Raw genomic sequence first — 22,821 nt, 5'->3', positions numbered from 1 at the left:
ATGAGAAAGCAAAAAAGACCAAACAAACAATGCATATATGATGCCAACTATTTAGCCAGGATCGAGCTCTAGCTGCGTAAATGCATAATGAAGCGGCTGCCATTTAACATGAATAACTCAAATATGAATTGAACTTTTCTGCATCTTTCTTCACTTTTCTGTACCTCAGCAACATTTTTAAATGTAGTTCTGGTCATTTGGTCTAAAGTTGTTTTCATCTGCCTCGTGTGTCTTTCCGCAATCTCATTATGGAAATTGACCCCGAATTGAAAACTGTCCTCCCAGCACACAGTTGTTCTTTTAAGGTTTGAGTTCAACTACGGTAACAGCATCATGTCTGCTGTGCTGTATGAATACTGACTGCATTGATGAGATGATGTTTCAAATTCTACGTGTAAATGAAACCACAGCAAAGACCCAATAAAATACTTGAATCCCAAAAATGGTTTCAACACCACAAGCTGTCAGTGTACACCTGAGCCAGGCGCCGAGCCCTGAATCCTGAACCACGGCCAGCTGCCGACTGAAAAATGGGTCCGGGTCAGACGTCAGGAAATCGACAAGATAACAATCTATCAGAGTGCACAAACAGTTTCCTCTGACACATGAGGCAGCAGAAAACGGAGACACACAGAAGTTTAGAAAAACAGCGAACAGTCCTTCACCGGTCCCTGAAGAGAGCAGCAGGTAGGAACTGACAGCTTGTTGCAAAAAATATGGAAAGTCTGCAAAACTATTTGAAATTGGGACATCACCTGCCCGTTAGGATAAAGGAGATTACTGGATACATGTACTGCAAATAATGTAGAATCAATCAGCTGAACAGTTTAAGAGTTTTTGCTAATTATGTAGCAACGGTCAACTGTTAGATTGATTTTGTATTTATCTTTGATTAGACTGATTTAAAATCTTTGAGCAAATTTATGATCTGGATTCTGATGATGAGGTGAGAATCCTGTTTCTACAAGATGTTAAGTCTTTGGAAACGAAGAAATAGCCTCCTCAGTTTATACTTACATTTTATACATTTGATGCATTTTTTTTTTCTTTATTCAGTGGAGTTTTGTTTTTGCGTCACACAGTTGTAAAATTATTCAAATCCATTACTTTATTTAATTTGCTCACTTATTTTGTTTGACTGTTTTAGTGGCCGGGAAGTCGCCCGAGATACATGAACTGATTTTACGAGACAGACCTGTCCAAAATGGCGGAGTAGCGTAGTTAACACACAGTCACATCACACCAAATGAATTACTCACGTACAGCACGATAACATGGCGGCAGGGGAAGTATGGAGAACAGTTACAATCCTCAAGAAACATGTTTTGAGGGTGGTGTTTGAATGCCCGTCGAGACGTCCGTGAATTATTCCAAACCCAGAGAATAAAAAGGCAGTTTTGCATGTAAAGCTCCGTATGTGGCCGTTATCATCCGCCAACAGACCTTCTCCGGGAAGCGCTCAAGGACCAATTGAAAAAAGAAAAAAAACGGTACATGAGGTAGCCGAGAGGGCTGGTTCTCATCTGTTGTCTCGGGTTGTTTTTTGAGAAAGGCACACTACACTAGAACAAAGCAATAGTCTTGTAATTTATTTTTAATATAATACAAACAATTTAACAGGGAAATTAATAAAAGACCAGGGCAGAACCTAAAGACTTGGTAATGCTTTGTTTTATAGGTCCTACATTTTATTAGACACCACACCAGTGTGTATCCGTGGTGAAAAACATTTTTCAGTGAAGTTAGATGGACGGTACCCGCACCGTGGCCATAGCTCGTTTTTTTTTTGCAGATGATGCAGGTTGATGATCTGTCTCTACCTGAATTTTGTTTTTGTTTTTTTTTCTCCTGTTTCCATTTTAGTAGTCGTAGTGTTTCCAGCACTACAACTCACTAGTAGGCCTTAAAACCAGCATGTAGCACAGTCTGGCACAGACTGAGATCAGGATTTTATTAGACCCGTCTCACAAAGTGTGACATGACGTGAACCTGTAAGGGCCATTTGGACAAATCAAATAAATTTATTGGGACACAGTCTTGGTTTCCAGCAAATTCTGTGACTTCCAATCCACCACGAAAAGGCTCCATCAGGAAGTTTATACGTTTCCTGCATTTGCTGTGTTTGCATGTGAGTTAACAGGAAGTGGGAAAGGACAAGTTTGCACCAGCGTAGACTTGCTCTCAGAGGATTTCAACGTTCACTTCTTCTCCTAACAGTTTTGAGATGGCTCTTAATATGGTGGACCCTCCATGTGAACATGGAGGCAGAGTGGATAGTGTGAGGGTATCATGGATTAAATTGGGACTGAGCCTTATTCGTCTGTCTTTCTTCTATTTGTCCAGACCCATCACGATGGCCTCACCCTTCCTGTCCTACGTCGCCGTCTGTATCATCAGGTCTATCACCACTGTTCTGGCCCTGCCAGCCACGGAGCCGCCGCTGGTCGGCGACCACCCCTTCGTGGCCATATGGAACGCCCCCACCGACCACTGTCAACGACTCCGCATCCCACTGGACACCGCAGCCTTCCAGGCGGTGACCACGCCCTCCGCCGTGACCGGTCAGTTCGTCACCATCTTCTACGAGGACCGCTTCGGCTTCTACCCTAAAGTCGATACCATCAAGCACAAGCTCTACAGAGGTGGAGTCCCCCAAAACGGCAACCTGACGGAGCATCTGGCCAAGGTCCAGAGTCAGATAGATCACAGCATCTCCCAGGATTCCTCTCCTGGGCTGGCTGTCATCGACTGGGAGTCCTGGCGCCCCCTGTGGGACCAGAACTGGGGATCAAAATGTATTTATCAGAAGCTGTCCATCACTCACGCCCTGCAGATGGCCCCATTTTTATCATCAAAGCAAGTTTCCGAACTGGCCAAGAGCCAGTTCCAGCATGCGGGCCGGCGCTTCATGGAGAGGACCATCAGCCTCGGTATTGGCAAGCGTCCGAGTCGCCGCTGGGGCTTCTACCTGTTCCCCGACTGCCACAACTACAGCTGGGAAAAGCCCGGCTACTCGGGGAAGTGCTCCGCGAAGACCCAGAAGCAGAATAACCAGCTGCTGTGGCTGTGGGAACGCAGCACCGCCCTCTTCCCCTCCATCTACCTCCACCTGAGTCTGAGGAACTCCTCCCGGGCTGCACTTTTTGTCCGCAACCGTGTACAGGAGGCACTGAGGGTGGCGGCGCTGCCCAAACGTCCGTATACAGTGCCAATATACGTCTACTCCAGGCCGCTGTACCGGCAACAGACCCAGAAGTTCCAGAGCCTGGTGAGACACTCTGATTACCTAACATTTGCTTAAGTTACTTGTAAACAAACCTTTGGTCCTTACTGCAGTGGGCAGCAGGAAACGTTTGGGTCTTCAGTTTTTATGTGTTCAGGTTCTTCTGAGATTTCGTGAGTGGGCTACATGGACGCCATTAGCCTGATATGAAAGCTTGTGTTGTTTCTCTTCATTCTTCCGTGTGACGTGGCGTTCATGTTAGCCGTTTTCTGTTTGGGGGAGTCATTTTCGCTCAGCAGTGACTGATGTGTCTGCCCCAACGTTTTATCAAATCGCTGAAGAAATATGCCAAGTGGTTATTCCTGTGGGCAAATCCGACCGGCTGCGAACATCGCACGCACGCTCAGTTTTGTGGCCTATGTAGGAAGATGACATTCCCGTTCTTTAACCCGCCCACAACACTGTGATTGGCTCACAAACTATTTTAATCACAGAGAGAAATCACGATGCAGGCACTGATAAAAGGTTCCTCGTTGGCACTGACTCTTAAATCTTGTATACGTTGTGTTTCAGCATAAAGAGAGGACCTATATGATGATTAACACCTGTATGGCTGCCATTATCTCATAAACGCCATGACCAGGCACGATCATTTTGTGTATGTCAACATATATTTATATGTGAAAATGACATAATGATTGTGCAGGTTGCCATATTTGCAAATGTGCGGAATGAGTATGCTATTCTAGAAATTCCTGTTTTCCGATGTAATGATGCTGAACGAGTTGCGATAAGAAAAGACTTAACAAAAAAAAAATAAACTAACAAAATGAGTCATTCAAGTTATATGAAGTGCTCACATGAGTTTTGTCTGTTATACTGAATAACCACGGAACTCATTTCATTGCTATGAGCATCAGTTTGACATGTGATTCTGCATTCATTTGCCACATTGATAGTCATATGTTGACATCAGAAAACGTCCTCGTTAGTAATGTGATGATAATTTCAACAATAGGGCACAGCCGAGTGGGTCAATGTGACATATATGCCCACAAACGTGTCAATGACATGTGAGACTTGTATCACATACTCAATATATGTTAAACACATACAAGTCCTTACACCGTATAAGTTGCATTATAGTCCATGTACAATATATCCGTCTATTGTTATATACATATAATATTCTGGGATTCCAGCTTCTAAGAACCAGCCTGGAAAGTTTTTCAAAACACCCCCTCTGCTCTTATCCTCATCACCACGCGGCGCAAAATGAGCGATGAAACGACGGATTCCCTATCAGCGGCAAGTGTGACGTCTGTATAAGCCGAATGACCTGTCACAGAAGATCGAAGAAGAAGCCTGAAGGAAGGAAATCCGTCTTTAGAAAAAAAATGCTGATCTGGCGTATTTGTGTTGGTGTGTTTCGTCTTCCTCCAGACGGACCTGGTGAGCACCGTCGGAGAGTCGGCAGCCCTCGGGGCTTCGGGGGTCGTGATGTGGGGGGGAGTCAAAGACTACAACAGTGAGGTAACCACAGCTTTCTGCAGTTTAATCACTGGTTGGACTGGTCTGCTCCCAGTCATCAAAGGACACTCTTTTCGAGTCTACTTTTCCACTTTCTCTGTTTTTTTCGCCGACACTTCCCTGCGGAAGCAGAGGGAAACTGGAAATCATCACACTGACTTGAAGACCTGTCACTTTTAAAGTTTCTGTATTGTGAGTTTGCAGCCACGGTAAAACTCGTCAGAGATCTGAAAACAGGAACGCAGATGACCAGGCGTTAATTAGCAAATAATTAAAGTGACCTTGTTTCCTCTTTTAGGTGGAACTGGCAGCTGTGACACTGAAGTGTTTGTTACCTCTGCCGAGAGACGTTCCAAAGAACTGTTTCAGTCCTGTAGGACTTTTCTTCACGCGTTATCTTAATTGACTGTTAGATGCTGTTAGCCTTAGCCCACTATTTGTGGTAAGAGCCATTTTCAGATCATTGAAAGGAAGAAAAACTACATCAGAAATATCCTTTATTTATTGAATTTTAACCTTAACTTTTCTGTGGTGTCAGGACTAAAAATAGTTCATATCATCACTTTTTTTCCGACAGCCATGGGGGGGTGTTAATGTTGTTGGCCGCTGCTTCGTCCATCCCCGATTTCAACACTCCCTATGGTACCTCGTATGTTGCTCCGTGCTCTTTATCCTATTTTATATTTAAATTTCTTCCCACACAGCGTAAGGAGGACTTAAATTTCAGTTGGATTATAATGTACGGAGAGAACAGGACATTTACAGAGCAGATATAAAGAGCAGGGTCGTCGTTTTTGCATCTTCTCTCCTTATGATTCATTTATCATTTTTAGACTAAACTATTACCGACCTTTTCTTTCTGTCCTAATATACCTGGGTCCGACTTCTAATCCCCACCTCCTCCCTGCAGGCTGCCTGTCAGTCCCTGTCCGATTACCTGAAGTCCACCTTCGGCCCCTACATCGCTAACGTGACGGCGGCCGCCATGCTCTGCAGCGAGGTCCTGTGCCAAAGGAGGGGCCGCTGTGTCAGGAAGAACTACGACTCCTCCCAGTACCTGCACCTGAACCCCAGCCACTTCAGGATCCTGCGGGCCAACAGGAAGTACGTGGCGATTGGTCAACCCTCCGCCGCCGACCTCGAAGCCTGGGCTGCAAGCTTCACCTGTCAGTGCTACTGGGGTTGGAGCTGTTCACCAAAACTGGTGCAGCCGACCAAAAACAAACTCATCTGGGTTTAATCTGTGAGGAGAGTAAAGTGTGTCCGGAACAGTGTCCCCAGCCGTCCCACAGATTTGATTAGGTTGTCATTATAATTCCATTTGTATCCTATCATTTGATTAAATTCTTTCTAAATTACATCAGCAATGTGTGTTTATTGGAAAAACAGAAGACTTTAGTGTGGACAAAAAAGAAAATCATGATATAATCATTTTGCAGGTTAAATCATCAAATGTGACGTCAGTCTTTCTAAAACCAGACAAAATAACGATTTATTGGAATTGAAAACAATAATTAATTAATAAATGCTCTGCAGAAAACACTTCTTTGCATTTTCTTTGGTTTAACCGACGAACTGCACTGAACAGAAGGATTAGGACTGAAGAACAGATCAATAAAATCTGATTAAAATAAATCTCTAATCAAACACCACTTCATCAAGTCGCAACACGTTCTAGTAGCTGAAAGATTTTTTTCAAGAGGGAGACCAAGACAACCCAAGATGCCTGAATGTTTATTTGCAAAGATTGTCATTTCAGCTCTAGGAAGAAAACTGAATCCTATAAGAGAGGAAGTCTGATATTATTCAAAACAGCCATTATCTGTACCCTAGAGCAGAACTGTGATGATATTAAATGGTTCTGCGTGATAAGTCAGAGTAAAAACGCCCTAGGGACAGGAACCAATTTCGAAATCAAAATGCCCCACGTGTCCTGGGCGCTGACGAGTCCGAAGCAAGTCCGAGTCAAACCCTCTGTGACGAGAGACAAGTCTGTGGTCGAAGAAGACGAGCATCTCTAGACCCGACTCAAATACTACAGCCCTGATTTCAGGTCAGTTAAACGTTACGTTCAGACGCTGGTCACGGTAAATCCTTCAACTGTTAACACTGTAATAAAAACGAAGGATTAAACTGAGGAATGATTTCTGGGGATTGTTGCGCAGATTGCATTTGCCTGATCGACATTAGCCTGTCACACTTTTGAATTCTCCAGTGAGAGCAACAGACCTTTCTCACTGCAGACATTTTGACTTGTGTCAACAAGAAAGGTTCAGGGATAATTATCAACGGATGTTAATAATTACACCTGATCCTTTCTTTTCTTGAACTAATTATTCCCATTTAGGTGTGTCAGTATTACCACATGTAAACTGTCAGGTTCACCTGAAAACCGTGCCGTCGTTACGATGCTATTTTTTCTGTCTCAATGTGGGAGGGAGAAAACACCTGTTCCCTAGGTTCCTTTGGAGCCCTTGGGCGGGGACGGGGTCTAGGATCGGTCAGGGTACTTCATGGAGAATAGTGAACAAGGGAACGTGTGAATGAGCGCGTAATCATTTCAAAGACGCTACGGCTTTCAGTTTATGAATGAGAGCCGGAATAGTGGGCCACAAGGCCGAGTGGGCTTTACCAAACAATACTACTGAGGCTGGACAGGCTTTATGAACGCCACAGCCTGAATGAACCCCTGGCAAGTTATTAAAGGTGAAATATGCACAAATAAAACATGCTGGCGGGACAATCTGCTCTCCGTTCCCTCCGTCAAACGTAACTATAGCGGCACTGTTAGCAATAAGTGTAAGATAGTGCAAAATGACCGGGCTTAAAGGAAGCCATGCAGTTAATGTGGCAAATTACGACATTATAGAGACCTGTGATATTTTTGGGTTCTGGAAAACCCTCCAGTTTTTACGCCTCCTAAATGTCGTTCTCTAATGGAAATATTTCTTTCCTGGCTATGACATATCAGCAAAAAACAAAAAACAAAACAGCATTCAAACACGTCTCGTGATTCTCAGTTCTAAGGTTCTGCCGCATTCATGTCGTTAGGGAATGGAATCGAGAACCGGTCCCAGATTGCCGCATGTCTCCGAGCTTATCATTTCCTTTTACTGATGCCGGCGTGTTTTTCTGAAAGTTGCGCTTTGCAAAACAATGACGTCCAACTCATGCATCTTCGCTGCTGGAAACTTGCAGCGAGAGAGAGCGTCGCGGCGGAGAGGAAGGAACGAAGCGTGCCTCCCTTTCACAAAGAATGATGGTGACAGCGCCAGTTGTAACGTCTGTAAAAAAAACACATCTTTCTACGTAACCTGGGCTTTAAATTCCAGGAATACCACGTATTAAACACTCTAAAACACTCTGTTTCTACGCTGCGCTCAGACCCAGAGATGATAAAACAGTTGCGCTGACGATGAAAACCAGTGTCGGCCTAACTTTTTTTCCCCACACAGAAAAAAAACGATCGGGGAATCGATAAAGAAATCGGACGGATAAGCAGAAACGATAATAGCAGTGGTATCAATAAAATCTCAGCGCCTCCGATCCCAAGTTTCCGACGTGGGGGTGTTTCAAGATGAAATTACGAGCAGCTGAGGGATAAAAACTGTTCAGGTTGTGGCCACACATTTGTGACTTTGAGTCGGAGATGTCAGGAATTTCGGAAAGCTACAACATGTGTCAACAGACCTGTAGCAAAATGGCCGACACTGTCCCTGGCAGTTACAGGTAAATAAAGTCCCGTATTAATATCTCCACAAGCGATCGGCTACTTCACAGCTAATTTAAAAGTAGCGTAAGACTTTTTTACTTGTGTCCGGTTCCACTGTTTTCAACCAGCTGCTCCTAACCCTCAACTCAGCCGATTTTTAATTTCACATGGTTGACGGGAGGCTTTCCGCTTCTCCCCGTTCCCGCCGGCATTGTGTGAGCGCCCCGACGACACGCAGCCCGAGGTGCTGACCTGGCTCTTCTGTAGCCGGTTCTGAGTCAGTGAGCAGTCTACCGCAAAGATGATAAAATCAATATAACCAGTGGCCGCGCCACACATATCCGTGCAGGACCGATGCCAGGGGGCGAAAAAAAAACACACACACACCCACACACCCACATTGACGGAGGAGACAGCATGACCACGGCTTGGGACAAGCTATTATCCACAATAGCAGGAAGTCTGCTACTTTATGACACATCACCTCTAATTTCCGATCACATGAACCTAAGTACACAAGCCAAGATTCAAGAGATTACACAATTTTGATCTGAATTTGATGTGTTTGCCACCCATTTAGACAATCTTAACAGAAAAGTAAAGTCCCTCCCTACAGTGACTTGTGTTTAGCAGAATCAGTGACTTTGTGTAAAACTGACTCAACCTCTTTTCCCTTTGTCAGACCCTTCTTTATCAAACCGGTCGAACTGAGTCTTTTCATCTTCAGCAGAGGTTGATGATCTGCGAGGGAACCGGCCGGGCTTCCTCTTCGGCGTGATTCATCGCTCTCACGATGTAACCAGGTGGATTTCCCTCAGCTCAGTACATTTCCAACCGACCGGCTGACCAAGTTCAAACTCTCACTGCATTCCTTGCGTGTCCGGACGCATGCCTCAATTATGAGTGGCGGTGAGTCCACACATTGTCCTCATCCCGCAGCTTCCTCGGATATCATCCTCCGGGCAGGAAGGAGGGAGCTCGTCCTCAGCATTAAAAACAACAGGACATCCCAGTAAAAAACCAGAACAGGTCGGGGCTGCAGATCTCTCAGCTCTGACAAGTTCCCACAAGTTACCTGCCTGTAATTTAAACTCTTGTAACAGCTCATTTAAAGAGGAGCTGCTTTGACTCCCAGAGGAGAGGGAGGGTAGCGTTTATGAGAAACAGGTAATAATTTCAGGAGTCACTGAGCGTGCAGTTTGGACGGCGGGAAGTTGGACCCCAAAGCAGGTTGGTGCTCCGTTAATGATGTCTCACCGAAATGTCCCACGTGGGTTCAGACGTCTATTGATGTTTTTCCGAGAGCTCAACGAGGACCCGCAGCCGCCACACAGCTGAACCTTGGATATAACCCGGCAAGAGCGTAATTTGACTTGTTAACTCTGAAATTCTGTGAACTCAGAAATCATAAAACTGTCAGACCGAGTGGCTGCTCGTAACCTGCCTGGAGACAAAGATACTGTGGTTACACATCAGAGCCCGTGACCTCATAAAGATACTCAAGTTAACAAAGAGTGTAAAGCTGTCTGTCGATCACTGTCTTTACACCGTCTTATACTGTGAGTCCATGCTGTTGGCTGGGCAGCAGAGCAGGTGGATGAAAATCTAGTAAATCGATCAATAGGCAAAGAAGGCTGAACAGCATTAATTGTAAAAATGCTCAAAGGTGCAGCTGCGACACTGTTTTCTAAAAGGCCAAAGATGTGACTGTGGGACACTGTGGACCGCGAACTATAATTAGAACCGATTGTATCTGTAGCATCTGTAAAGTGTCCGGTTTCAATTTGCTCTTTGTGTTTTCACTTGAACCTGCTCTCATGCACCGGACAGCTGATTTCATCTGTGTGTTCTGCCGGCCGTCCAGCAGCAGGGCGTACACACGGTCACTCGGTCGAGCAGGTCGGTCGATTTACAGACAACATTTAGCAACAAATGTGAAACTGTCACCTCTGAATCTATTTAGCGACGTCTGGAACCGTCTCTGATGCTGTGTGTCTGTGCCGTTGTCATGTCTGGCTACGTTTGCTCTTCTTTCTCTCGGCCGTGCTCGGGTTTTGTCTTGCAAAACAGATCTTGATCCCAATCAGATCGGCCTGATCAAGTAAAGCTTATATATGAATGCTGACCAATGTGCTCTCCAGAAAAAAACATTTATATGTATTTAAATAGATAACATGAAAAATAGATTTTTTTAGGTATGATTTGGATCTGACCCAAAATGTAGTGGGTTCCTCCCCGGCCCAAGCCCCGTCCCTCCACCGAGCTCGGTGCGAATCGGTTCAGTAGTTCTTGCGTGATCCTGCTGTCAAATAAACAGACACGGGCGAAAAATGTAACCTCCTTGTCGGAGGTAAAAAAAAATATTAAAATTAGCCACGTGGTCGTGTTAATATTAGAGGAGACAGAAGATGGGTCTGTTGCTCTAATTTGATATTTTCTTTTTTATTAACGAAGGGTACTGTAATTAAACGATAGCGCAGAGCTCACGTGGGTGGGGACAAGCTGGGGGAAGGATAACAGCTGCGCGCAAACAAAGGTTGCAAAGTGCATGGCGAACACAACTCCAATGGGACGGCTGTGAACATGGGCAGCTCACACCGTGCTAACATGTTAGCCACAACTACCTGATATGGTGCTGATGCGTTGCATGTTATGTTTTTGGCCAAGAGAATCAACAAAGACCTTATGTCTTCAGTGGGAACCATTGGACATGTTGGGCTCTCACTTTCTTGTTCAACAGGTCCGCTTCCTCACTCGACGAGGGAGGGAAAAGTGTTCCCATTCGCATTACACCCTTTGATTATCAGAGGAAATTTTTTAACTGCTCGTTTTGCTGCTGCCAAGACATGAGAACAGCCGAGCTACTAACTGAAGCTAATAACATGTCATATTTCATCTCTTTTATGCAACGGAGGAAAATCCAAACAATTACTGACTCAGCTTTGTCTTCAGGATATTAAAAACACATAAATCTTCCCTGAAGTCAGGACACTTGTTTCCGTATCACTGATGTCGTCTGAGAAAATCTTCCAACTCCATTTTGTAACTTGAACTGAAGGCCCTCTGATCTGCTGGGCTCAAAATAAGGAATAAAAAAACAAACAAACACTGGCAAAACTAAGAAATAACTGGTGGTTAAATAAATACGTTTTATGGTCCATACTGTTGGTACTGTGGGAAATTTAAAAATGAGAGAAAACACTTAATTTCAGTAAATATAATTAACTAAAAATTTTAGTAAAAGGTTAAAAAGTGAAAAATATAAAAATAAATACACAACAATAGATAATACAGGTCATTAAATAATTGAAATCGACTTACCTAAAAACTTGCATTGACACGCCAATCTCATTATCAACGTCATATCATCATCCTATAATATAAACACGGGGAAACTGGAAATGTGGTGAGGAAACGGAAATGTTGGGGAAAATAGAGCGAAGGGAAATGATTAAATGTGTGCCGAGAACAAAACAAACAAACAAACAAACAAAAAAAATGTTGTTATTAAAATAATATACGTAAAAAAGTGTTTTTTTCCTGCACGGTAATCGGCACTGATGAGGCTATTGTTAAAAGTAACAGTTCCGATAGAATCCTAATGGTACCCACCTTTAAAGACCATGAAATAACAAAAAAAACCCAAAAAATCTGCGGCAGCTTTAAGTCACCGTTTGATGGGCCACAGAATTTGGTGCAACGTCGGTTCAGCAGGTCGACATCTCCTGGCTTTGGCCGACCTGCTGCCGAAGACATTTTGACATGTGGCAGTGGGAAAAGCACAGGTGTAAACAACAAAATTAATGATTACTGAATCCCAGTCGGCTGCTTTGGCCTCAGCGTCAGATCAACCACTGCGTAGACATCTCCTACAGAATTTGAGGGTTTAGTTACGCTTCGAATGTCCCTTCATATTCCCCTTTTTCTGACATAAATCTGAAAGGAGTACGAGTTTTTAAAAAAAAGCAGAAAAACAAAAAAATTCTTGCTTTGACGACGTCAGAATGCGACATTAAATTCAAATTTGTGAGAGTAAATCTAACAGTGTCAGTCATTCGGAGGCCCGCTGCTTTCCTTCTCTGCCAGCACTCGGAACATCTGCTCTCTCGTGGAACCAGGTAAGCTGAAGAACGGGTGCTAGGCCATCGCCCTCTCCAAACTGTTAGCCTTACAACCAACGCTTCGATCCCGCACGTCTGAAAAGATCCCCAGAAGTAGCTTCAATCTGGGAACGAGACCGAGAGTCTACAACCGTGCTAGCGGCTCTGTGAGGCTGCACTTAGGCAAAGTCTGGGCTGGCCGTCAGCGTGGCAACACCCTCACAATGACCGATGTTTAGCCGGACCAAACCGACACTGCCATCCACACAGCTGCTAGATAGCATGGCTAAAACTAATGTCCCGCTGAGTTTGAACAAATCTCGGATATACAACATGAGACCGTATTGGCTGAGGCTTAGCTAAATTAAGCTTTATATCTGCAAAAGTTAAATGCTTAATGTATGTAGAGGGAAACGGTTCTTTAACTAAGTAACTTTGCTACTGTCTGTCAACTGATGAATTTGTCGGATTTCTTTGTGTGAACACCAACTGGTGAAAATTGGTTTGTTGTTTTATTTTTGTCACTTTTTCAGGCAGAACTTTGATGGAAAAACACAATAAAAGTAGAGTGCGAGCTACGAGGAACTCAATCTGACCTCCTAATTTTTTTCCGACTACTGTTTGCGTTTCCTTTTCCGCACAGATCAGATTCCTGATTCAGAATGAACCCAGTCAAACTGCTTCGTGACAAACAGCATTTCTCCGTCGTCATCGCCATGTTGGCCCTGCTGAGCTCCGGCCAGGCCTTACCGAGGACGGACCCTCCCATCCGTCCTGGTCACCCCTTCCTGTTCATGTGGAACGCCCCAACTGAGCTGTGCGACATCCGCTTTGGCATGCCCCTCGACCTCTCCCACTTCCACTTTGTCAGCAGCACGCTGAAGACGGCGACCAACCAGAGCATCTCCATATTCTACATCGACCGCTTCGGCATCTTCCCCTACGTGGACGAAGACACCGGTGAGATGTACGATGAGGGTCTGCCGCAGCTGATTGACCTGCAGGACCACCACAAGCAGGCCGAGGACGACATCGAGTACTACATTCCCACTGACCATCCGGGCCTTGCTGTGCTTGACTTTGAGGAGTGGAGGCCACAGTGGGTTAGAAACTGGGGCAGCAAAGACATCTACCGACAGATTTCCATCGAAATGGTGAAGAAGAAAGACGCGTCATTGTCTGACGATAAGGCGGAGGACTGGGCGAAGATCGTGTTCGAACGCGCAGCCAAGAAGTACTTCCTCCGCTCCATCCGCATTGGGAAGAGGCTGAGGCCCAACAGACTCTGGGGTTACTACCTGTACCCCGACTGCTACAACTACGACTACAACCAGGACATGGCAGGCTTCACCGGAGAGTGTCCCGCCATCGAGAAGGAGAGGAACGAGGAGCTGCTGTGGCTCTGGAGAGAGTCCACAGCGCTCTTTCCGTCCATCTATCTGGAGCTGGTGCTCAGAGACTCCCAGCAGGCCCGGCTGTTCGTCCGCCATCGAATCCAGGAGGCCATTAGGGTGTCAATGCTGCCCAACAGCTCCTACTCAGTCCCCGTCTACGCCTACATCCGCCCCGTGTACAAGGACAGCACCGCCGAATACATGTCAGAGGTCAGACACACCTGTGCTCGCTTAAAAAGACAGGTTTTTCTCACTTTTAGGCACAATGTATGTTAATGTGTCGTCGTAGCGCGGAAAATACTCATTTCTGATTGGCTGGCAAGTGTTTTGGATCGTTATTTAAAGCTTAAGGTACAATAAACAGCGGGTAACCATGGCAATACTCTTCCGGATTGGTTTAAACACAGTTGACCTTCGTTCCTTTTGTCCATGGTGTAAGCCTGATCATTCACTGTGGGGGGGGTTTCAGAGTCAACATAAGTGGACGGAGGAAACGCCGCTCTTCACATAGTGTCATTCTTCATCTCCCCACTGTCTATAATTGTTTTACATCAGGACACCCCATCGTGCATTTTCATGCACTTTAATCAGAACCATTTTTACAATAAGTAGTTTTAGTGGGTTTCTAATCGTTTGACATTTGCAAATTGAAATCCTGTTGGTGTATCAGGACTCAGGACACAGTTCGGGTATTTATTTGTATTTAATTAGTAAATTTATTGGTTTTTTAAGAGAAAACGATCTTCTAAAATTGCCATTGTCAGTGCGAACACTAGCCACCGGGGGGGGGGCCCCGTTTACCGCAAAACTGCGGTGACCGGCATCGCCCTACACGAGAGAAGCAAACAACGTTTTGAAAGTGTGGGGACACAGAATCTATGTGAAAACACGATAGTTAAATCCACCTTACCAACCTTATTTACTTCAAGAAGTGTTCCCCAGAAAGCACCATCATTGTGTTTAGAATGAGCTCCCACTGACGGGAGCACTGGCTGCATACTAAGCTGCACGTTCATACTGAACAGCTGCAAATGCACGAAGCATTTCTAATATGTCCTTTACAATGTTTATGCCGCGGGATTTATTGTATTTGTAAGCTATGGCATACCTCACAGACAGTCAGAAATGCTCATTTGTGTGCGAATTGCATTCAGCCGACACACCACCGACGTTAAGACGTTCATAATCCAGAGCGCGAGCTCTCGCCCTGAAGACGGGAAACGAATGTAAAAATCTTTATCGTTCGAAGGAAAAACTTTTTGATCCATTGTTAACAGGAAATGGTGCCATTACTGTTAAAAAAAAAAGTGGCTATTTTTTAGTTCCGTTTCGTCTTGAGATTTTACATTTTTCATACGTTGGTTACTTTTGATCTTTAGCTTATTTTAGAGTTGAACCTCAACGGTGAGTGTTGCTATTTATCAATCAACATGACTGTGTGGGAGGCCATTTCCTGCTCCTTTCTGATTGGCTGGCTGTCATTTTTTTTTTTTTTTTTTGCAGTTTGATCTGGTTAACACCATCGGAGAAGCTGCTGCTCTCGGCGCCGCCGGCATCGTTTCCTGGGGAGACATGAACGTCACAGATTCAGAGGTAGGACGTGGTAGAGGTAGTTTTCTGGGGCGGTTTCAAAATTATCCGACAGCTAACTGACTCAACATCCCACAATCCCTCCCACAATCATGCAGGACTCCTGCTTTGACGCTCGACGCCACCTGGAGCAGGTCATGAACCCCTACATCCTGAACGTCTCCAAAGCGACGCAGCTCTGCAGCGAGGCGCTCTGCCAGGGCCGAGGTCGCTGCGTGAGGAAGCGCTGGGACGACGACGTCTTCCTCCACCTTGACCCGCGCCGTTACCGGATCCAGCGGCAGCGACGCGGCGGCCCGCTCACTGTGAGCGGCGACCTCTCGCAGGACGACGTCAACTGGTTCGACCGCAGCTTCGACTGCATGTGCTACAGCGAGGAGCCGTGCAGATCGGTGTTGACGGTCAACGTCATCCACGAGGCCTTCATCGTTGGGTGGAGTCGAGGAGCTGACGGGCCCCGTCCCCTGCTGCTGGTGATGATACTGCTCTGTCTGAAGTACGTCGTGATGTGAATATAAATTATTAGCACCAACCTGATACATGTAATACGGGATGTGAGGCTGTGGACACTTAAAGGACAATTACACTGTTATTTGAGCTTGTCGTTTGTTTTTTCTTGTTACTTCCGACTGCTTTTACCTGCGTTTTTCATGTTTTTAATTAAGTTTAGTCTTGTCTCGCAGTTTCATTCGCTCAGTTACATTCATGGCTGGATTAACCTGTTAGAGGACCCTTGGGCAAAAATCTATAGCTAATGTGAATAAAGAGTAACTTAACACACCCTGAAATGTTGCCCAGTGGCTCAATGTCTCAACTTGCCGCAGCGATCCAGGTCCCTGCGACATGACTGTTGGATGCGGTCGCAGGTACATAGCAGACTTGGTTTATGCTTAAAAAGCTGCAAAACTAATGACGTTCCCATCAGCCATCAGCTGTAGTTTGTGTTTAGTGCTGATTAGCGAATGTTAGCATGCTAACACGCTAAACTAAGATGATTTAACATGGTAAACAACACACCTGTCTTGAGCGATGTGAGGGACAGAAGGCAGCAAAGCACGAGCCGTTTGAAACCTGAGCGTTTCCTATGGTTCAAGTGTCTGAAATAAATATGGTTTTTTTTTGGACAACAATAAAAGTAAATACAAGACTGCGGCCACCCGGTTGTCCGATACGATTAAACTGTTCAGGATACAAACACAATAAAGCTAAAAGCTCAAATTTTCCGTCGTGGTTGTCTCAAGGAGAATGGTGGGCAGATGTTCGAGTCAGGCAAAGAACATAACAGCCAAACGAGACTGAGTTACAGAGACGAGCGAAAGAAGTTTGCGAGGGCGGACAAAAAAACAGATTCAGCCAGTAGTCACCCACCCTTCCTGGAGCCCCGTTCCAGAGAACTGCAGCGGTGTATGAAATGTAGTTTTGCCCGTGGAAGTCTTGAAGCTAAAAGGAATGACGTTAATTAAACTACCTCTTGTTCCATAATGGTGTTAATCTCTGGTGAAACTGAAATGGTTAAGTAACCATTCGTTACAACTTTGTGAGTGAGACCTCACTTAATTAGAGTAACTCTTTCCTATACAAAGAAATTTGAGGTTTTAGAAAGTTCAGATTTGACCCGAACAAGATTATTTTGAGCAGTTTGCAGCTGGCACAGACACACACACACACACACACACACACACACACACACACACAGTATCATCAATCATGTTCAGTGGTGACATCGGCAGTGACAACCGTCATGAGTTAAGAAATATGGGTGTAGTTAGGGATCTGATCATCTTCCCTGGGGGTGCATGTGGTTACGCTAAAAAAAACTGCTTCTGGATGTTTTCTGCTCCACCGTCAAACGGATGAAAGATGGCCAAAAGCCAAAAAAAGTGCCATTTGGTTCCAGTTTATTTGAAGCAGGACTGTAACTTCCTTTCTTTGTCCAGAGTTTGTCCTGAGGGGAAGAAAAATGAAGTCTTTCCCACAATCCAAACGCATTAAGTGCAACAGGGTACGAAAGCCAAAATTCATGAAGGACAAATCTGAGTTGAATTTAAACTTGGAAAAACAAAAGTTAAATTGCTGTTGAGAGGCTGAATTTTTCTATTGCTGTCGACTCTTCTTGTAGACTGTGAGGGCTGTTGAATTTTTATCCTCAGCTCATCTCTTGTTCTTTAGCGGAGGACCAGACGGACTAGGGTCCTTGAGATCAAAAATCTGGTCCGAGGCGCACTGACGGAAGCCAGTGCGTTAAAGCGCAACTGAATGTATCCTGCATGTGTGTGTGTGTGTGTGTGTCAGTTTCCTCCTGCTGCAGTAGACACCCTCGGCATGGTGGAGGTGTAGTACAGACAGACAACCACCGGGTGGCAGAACAGCACGACCAGAGGCAGAGAAAGTGAGGGTGGACAGGGAGGAGGAGGAGCAGCTGGAGAGGAGACCAGAGGCCTTTGTAGGAGTCCAGTCTTTCTAGTATGAAATTTCCACTTTGTGTTACTATTCAGCAAGGAAGCACAGCAGAGGGACCGTGGTGTCCTGGAGGATCCCTGCCTACGGTTTGTGTAACCGCCGGCCAGCGTCCAGGGGGTTCCAGGTGCGTCCATTCCGGCCGGTCTGGTCGGGTCCATCGTCCTTGTGACTGGAGAGTCCGCCGTGTGGGTCTTTTCCTTGCTCAGCTTTCTCCGTGTGCAGGGAGACGTGCAGCTGGTGGCGTGACGTCCGCTTGCCAATGTACACAAACGCGTATATTTACTGGCGGTTGACTTTAAAATTAACAGTGAATGATGCATTTTGTTTGTTACGGAGAGGAAGCAGTGGTGGCAAGTAACTAGGGACATTTACTCGAGTACTGTACTTAAATAAGAGTTTGAGGTTCTTTAGTTGAGTAATTCCATTTTATGCATCGATTCTGATTCGGGGCCTTTCTGCACAATGTGTATTTTGAGTATATCTTGATACTGATACTTGAGGTATCGCTACTTTTACTTCGGTAAATGGTCTCAGGACTTCTCCTCGTAGCTTAACTACAGCAACTGTACGGTTTTTATCAGCTCTACTGACATTTAAGATGAACGATTACAGGAGGCGACAGGAGGCTGTAATGCCGCTCGCGGAGCAGGTCAAATGTTTTGCAAAAGCTCGGTCTTACGGGTGAGAAAAACTCTGGCCTAGTGAGGACAGAAGGCTGAAACTGAAAAATATGTGGCCCGTAGGCGTTAGGGACACTGAGATAAAGGACGGCGTGGGTGTAGCACAGCGATCAAACTAAGTTTAGCCGCAGAGCCTCCGTTTCCACATCCAAACGAGCGAGGACTCGCTGCCTCTGGAACGACGCCCGCGGACGCTGAGACCGCGACGGAGCTGCAGCTCAACCGGAAGGAGACACAGCTGGATCCAGTGGACGCGCGGCGTCCGACGGCCGCAGCCTCGTGCTACCTGCGGCTGGACCTCGCAGCCGGTACGGAGAGGAGGAATGGCTACACATGCCAGCAACTCTTCACATGTACATATGGACATGTGAACGGGCTACGGGATCCAGACAGCAGGAGACACTCCTTAGTTTACAATCAGATCAGCAGGTGAGTTCATGTTGTTAACCTCAGCTGTAATAAAATAACTGTCATAGTGAAAACACACACGGGCGGCGTCAGCGTCCTGACCTCTGACACTCGGCCAGCTCGTCGACGAGTTTGAAGAGAAACCCCGTCCCAACATCACTTCACATCACTTCCTGCAATCACAGGAAGTTGGGGGCAACTCCAGGATCACAAGCGGGAAAAACACACAGACCAGAGCCATACACAAACAGAGTTACTCCGTTCAGACCAGACCAAGACACGGACCGCAAGAGTCATACACAGAGAGGGTTACTTCAATGAGATCAGAGCCATTCAAAGACAGATTCAGAGAATTCAAATATGTATCGCTCGTAAGAGGTGGGGGTTTAGAGGAAGTGACAGGACGCCCCAACGCGTAGTCATTTCTTACTCCAGCACGACCGTGATGCGGTGCTGCAGCTGAGGTGACTCTGATGGTGTGTTCAGGCGCGACTGGAGGCCGGAGGACTGCGTCTGACACGCACCCGACAGAGACTGGAGGCCCGATCAAAGTGTCCCATCGTTCTGCGGCAGCAGCGACAGTCCCGGTCGTGATGCACCCCGTCGTCCACCAGGGGGAGCCAGAGCTCTTCCCCTGTACACGCTGCGGCCTCGCTGGTTTTGTGATCATGTGTCGACTGGCCCACAGACACTTAACACGCTAAAGGACCAGCCCGTCCACAGACTCACTTATTTACTCCTTTGTGGTCCTCAGGTCCCTAAATAGACCTTTGACCTTGTTCCATATTTAATCCCGATTCCAACGATCCACATGAACCACATCGACCGCGAACCATGCAACTGCATGCAACACACACACAATACAGCTGTCCTGGCTCCAGTAATACAAACTGTTCTTAGGCCAACGAGAGACACACACACACACTAATGCAGCTCATAACAAGTAAAGTCGGCGGGGGCCCGAGCGGTGTGTCTGTTAGCAGAGGACCGATCCGGGTCAGCCACTTGTGTTCTTCTCTCCTGCAGTGATGTGAAGTGCTGTGTGAACAAAAACCAGTGGAAGTGAAACCGGTTTCGGCTCGAGGGGTAAGAAAACCCACTTCAAAATGACCTGGGGTTCTCTCCAAAAAAAACAACAACCTGACATGTCTGTTGAGTCTGTATTTCTGGTTCTGGAAGCCTTTCACAAACACCACTTCCCATAAGCCCTAGACCTCCGTGGGTGAGATGGCAGCGGCTTGGTCAGACGTGCCTGTGGCGACCGCAGGGCAGTTTTACTGCTTTGTCCCCTCGTTGGGTTCACTCCCCTCCTTCACCCTCAGCAGCTACTGAGGCGTCGTTCACATCTGGAGCGACAACTACCAACACACGCACAGACCGGTCCACTGTAGTGGTCCAGTGTCACGTGGAATGAACGGACAATGCCCCCGAGGGTCTTTTTGCCCCGAGCTCGGTCTCGGAGGCACGGCTCGCTCTCAGGGCGTGTGCTAAACCCTCCTCCCGCCGCGAGACTGGCTGACATTGGCCCCGCTCGGCTCACCCTTAAAACTAAGAGAGATAAACTTTTGTGGTGGGCTGAGTCATTTCAAAACCCTCTACAGGGACCCGGACATTTTTGACAGTGCTGTGGTCCGGTCTGTGTTTTAACCCAGGTCATTTTTAAGACACTTGGGGAAAAAAAAAAAAGGGTCAACATCAAACTGAAGATGAACTCAGAGACTGAGGGATGGCCGGACGAGGTGAAACACCTCCAGCGAAAAGCGTCAGGATAAGATGCTGAGTGACTCTGAGTGTGTCGCTGACAGTCCTGACTGTGCTCCTGCTTGTGTCTTCACACTCCGGCTCTCCGTCTTCAATTCTGCGGTCAGAAACATTTTCCTCCTCCGGCGTCTCCTACTGCAGACAAGACATCTGAATTTGTTAAAAAAAAAAACAAAAACAGCAAAAGAGCCAAATGAAGCGTGGTGGCTCGGCAAAACAGGAGCCGACAGGGTAAAAGTATTTGAGGTCTACAGCAAGAGGTTGAGGCCGATGCTCATTACTCACCTGAAAACCAAATTAACTGAGTAACACTTTTTTTTTTCAGGTTTGTAATTAAAACAAAACAAAACAGAAGAATAGAGCAAGAAGTAATTTGATACTAAGAACAGGAAAAATAAAGCCAAACTTTTGAGAGAGTTATTTGAGTGTTGAGTTTTTAAAAGACGCTGATTTCAAGCTGAAGCTGAATTTCAACCTGCTGAAATCTCAAACGAATGCCAAGACATTTTGGGTGATACAGCGATAAAAGAGAAGGTTGACACAGCTCTGATTTTCGTTCGACAAACACAAAGCTGCGGTCGGGCTGCCGATTAGTTCAGCTCGGTTCCACTGGTACTGGGTCGCGGCATCCTAAGAGAGCAACATCCGGCAACACAGGAAAGACGGGACGAGACGGAGAGACGGGGCTCGCCTCGGCTGAAGTTATTGATTCACATACAGTAACTCGTGGCCCTTTATAAGATTTTCGGCATTCACTATTTCATTCACCGTCTCTCTAGACACATTTCCCATGTTCATTAAACAGGAACAAATAAAATATCAAACCCGAAACCAGGACATTTTGTCTCTGAGTCCAGTTTTTACGTCTCCACATTCCACTTTCCAAAGGTGTTTTGGCTACAGCTGCATCACAACTACTTTAACACACAGATGCTATCGCTTGGACTTGCACTCCAAAGAAATGAAGAGACAGGGAGATTGGAAACAGCCATCCTGGCTCTGTCCTCAGGGTAAAAAAAAAAAAAAGAAATGCGCCTGCCAACACTGAGTAAAATTTCATACGACTTCATTGTGCGTGTCTGGAATGTGCAGAGCTCAGTGCAGAAACACACACTCATTGTTTAGTCGTGTGAATGAGTGAATTCCAGGGCACAGTGAGATTTTATGTCGGGGCGCATGTTTGACTTCGCCTCGCGTCCCCTCATCCATATTCAGGACTCGTCAGCATCAGCTGGTCTCTCAGAAGAATCCGGTGTCCGCGTGATCCCATGAATCTTTCATGGGATCTGGGATCTGTTCCCGGTTTCTGCCGGTTTCCGATCCCTGCCACAGGCAGCGTGGGCTGCCCTGAGTGGGAGTCGCGGTGGCAGAGGTGTGGGCGGTGCGTACGCCCGTCCCCCGGGGGGCAGGGGCATTCACCGTATTGCTGCACATTATGCAGAAGGCCTCCTCCCAGGCAACGTATGTGCGTATAAGTATGTGCGGATTCATTCTCCACTCCATGAATGTTTTAACTCTGAAACTCACGTCTCTCCACGTATGTACAGTGTATTTAAATACGTAAAGTCCAACCTACCTTTACATCGGATTGGCAGTGAAGTTCGATTTATTGTTTGGCCTCTTAAGACTCTTATTCGTGGCGTTCGCGTTCCAGCTGGTGACGCTACGCCCACCGCTTTCAACCGGATGGTCCTACAGATGTTTCGTGGCAGGCAATTTCCACATCACTGAAGTCTTTACTGGCTACGACATTTCTCAGGTTTCATCGTTGCAACGCGATTAGTTTGAAACGGGCCGGAAGTTACCATGAACCTAGGAAGGACTTCACCTGCGAACTCCCACATGCATAGAACTCTTTGTGGACTCGCGACTAAAACTGTGTTCAGGCCCGAAGACAGAAATGTGCTTCCCCATTCTGTGCGTCAGATTTATAAAGCCGTGCATACGCGTTGTTCCGCTTTAG

The 22,821-nt window shown here is 46.2% G+C and overlaps 2 protein-coding genes across 2 annotated transcripts; both read left to right on the top strand.

Moving 5' to 3' along the window:
- Window positions 1-664: 664 nt before the first annotated feature.
- On the top strand, window positions 665-6,216 carry LOC120793315 (hyaluronidase-1-like). Its single transcript, XM_040133278.1, has 4 exons — window positions 665-687; window positions 2,344-3,268; window positions 4,667-4,756; window positions 5,664-6,216. Exons 2-4 carry the CDS (start codon window positions 2,354-2,356, stop codon window positions 5,991-5,993), a joined length of 1,335 nt encoding a protein of 444 aa, XP_039989212.1. The 5' UTR covers window positions 665-687; window positions 2,344-2,353; the 3' UTR covers window positions 5,994-6,216.
- Window positions 6,217-9,594: 3,378 nt separating this feature from the next.
- Window positions 9,595-16,201, top strand: LOC120793461 (hyaluronidase-5-like). Its single transcript, XM_040133565.1, has 4 exons — window positions 9,595-9,695; window positions 13,209-14,169; window positions 15,463-15,552; window positions 15,648-16,201. Exons 2-4 carry the CDS (start codon window positions 13,228-13,230, stop codon window positions 16,059-16,061), a joined length of 1,446 nt encoding a protein of 481 aa, XP_039989499.1. The 5' UTR covers window positions 9,595-9,695; window positions 13,209-13,227; the 3' UTR covers window positions 16,062-16,201.
- Window positions 16,202-22,821: the final 6,620 nt, after the last annotated feature.

Source organism: Xiphias gladius, chromosome 8 (assembly GCF_016859285.1).
Source record: "Xiphias gladius isolate SHS-SW01 ecotype Sanya breed wild chromosome 8, ASM1685928v1, whole genome shotgun sequence".
NCBI lineage: Eukaryota > Metazoa > Chordata > Actinopteri > Istiophoriformes > Xiphiidae > Xiphias > Xiphias gladius.
This window is presented reverse-complemented; position numbering and strand designations above follow the sequence as displayed.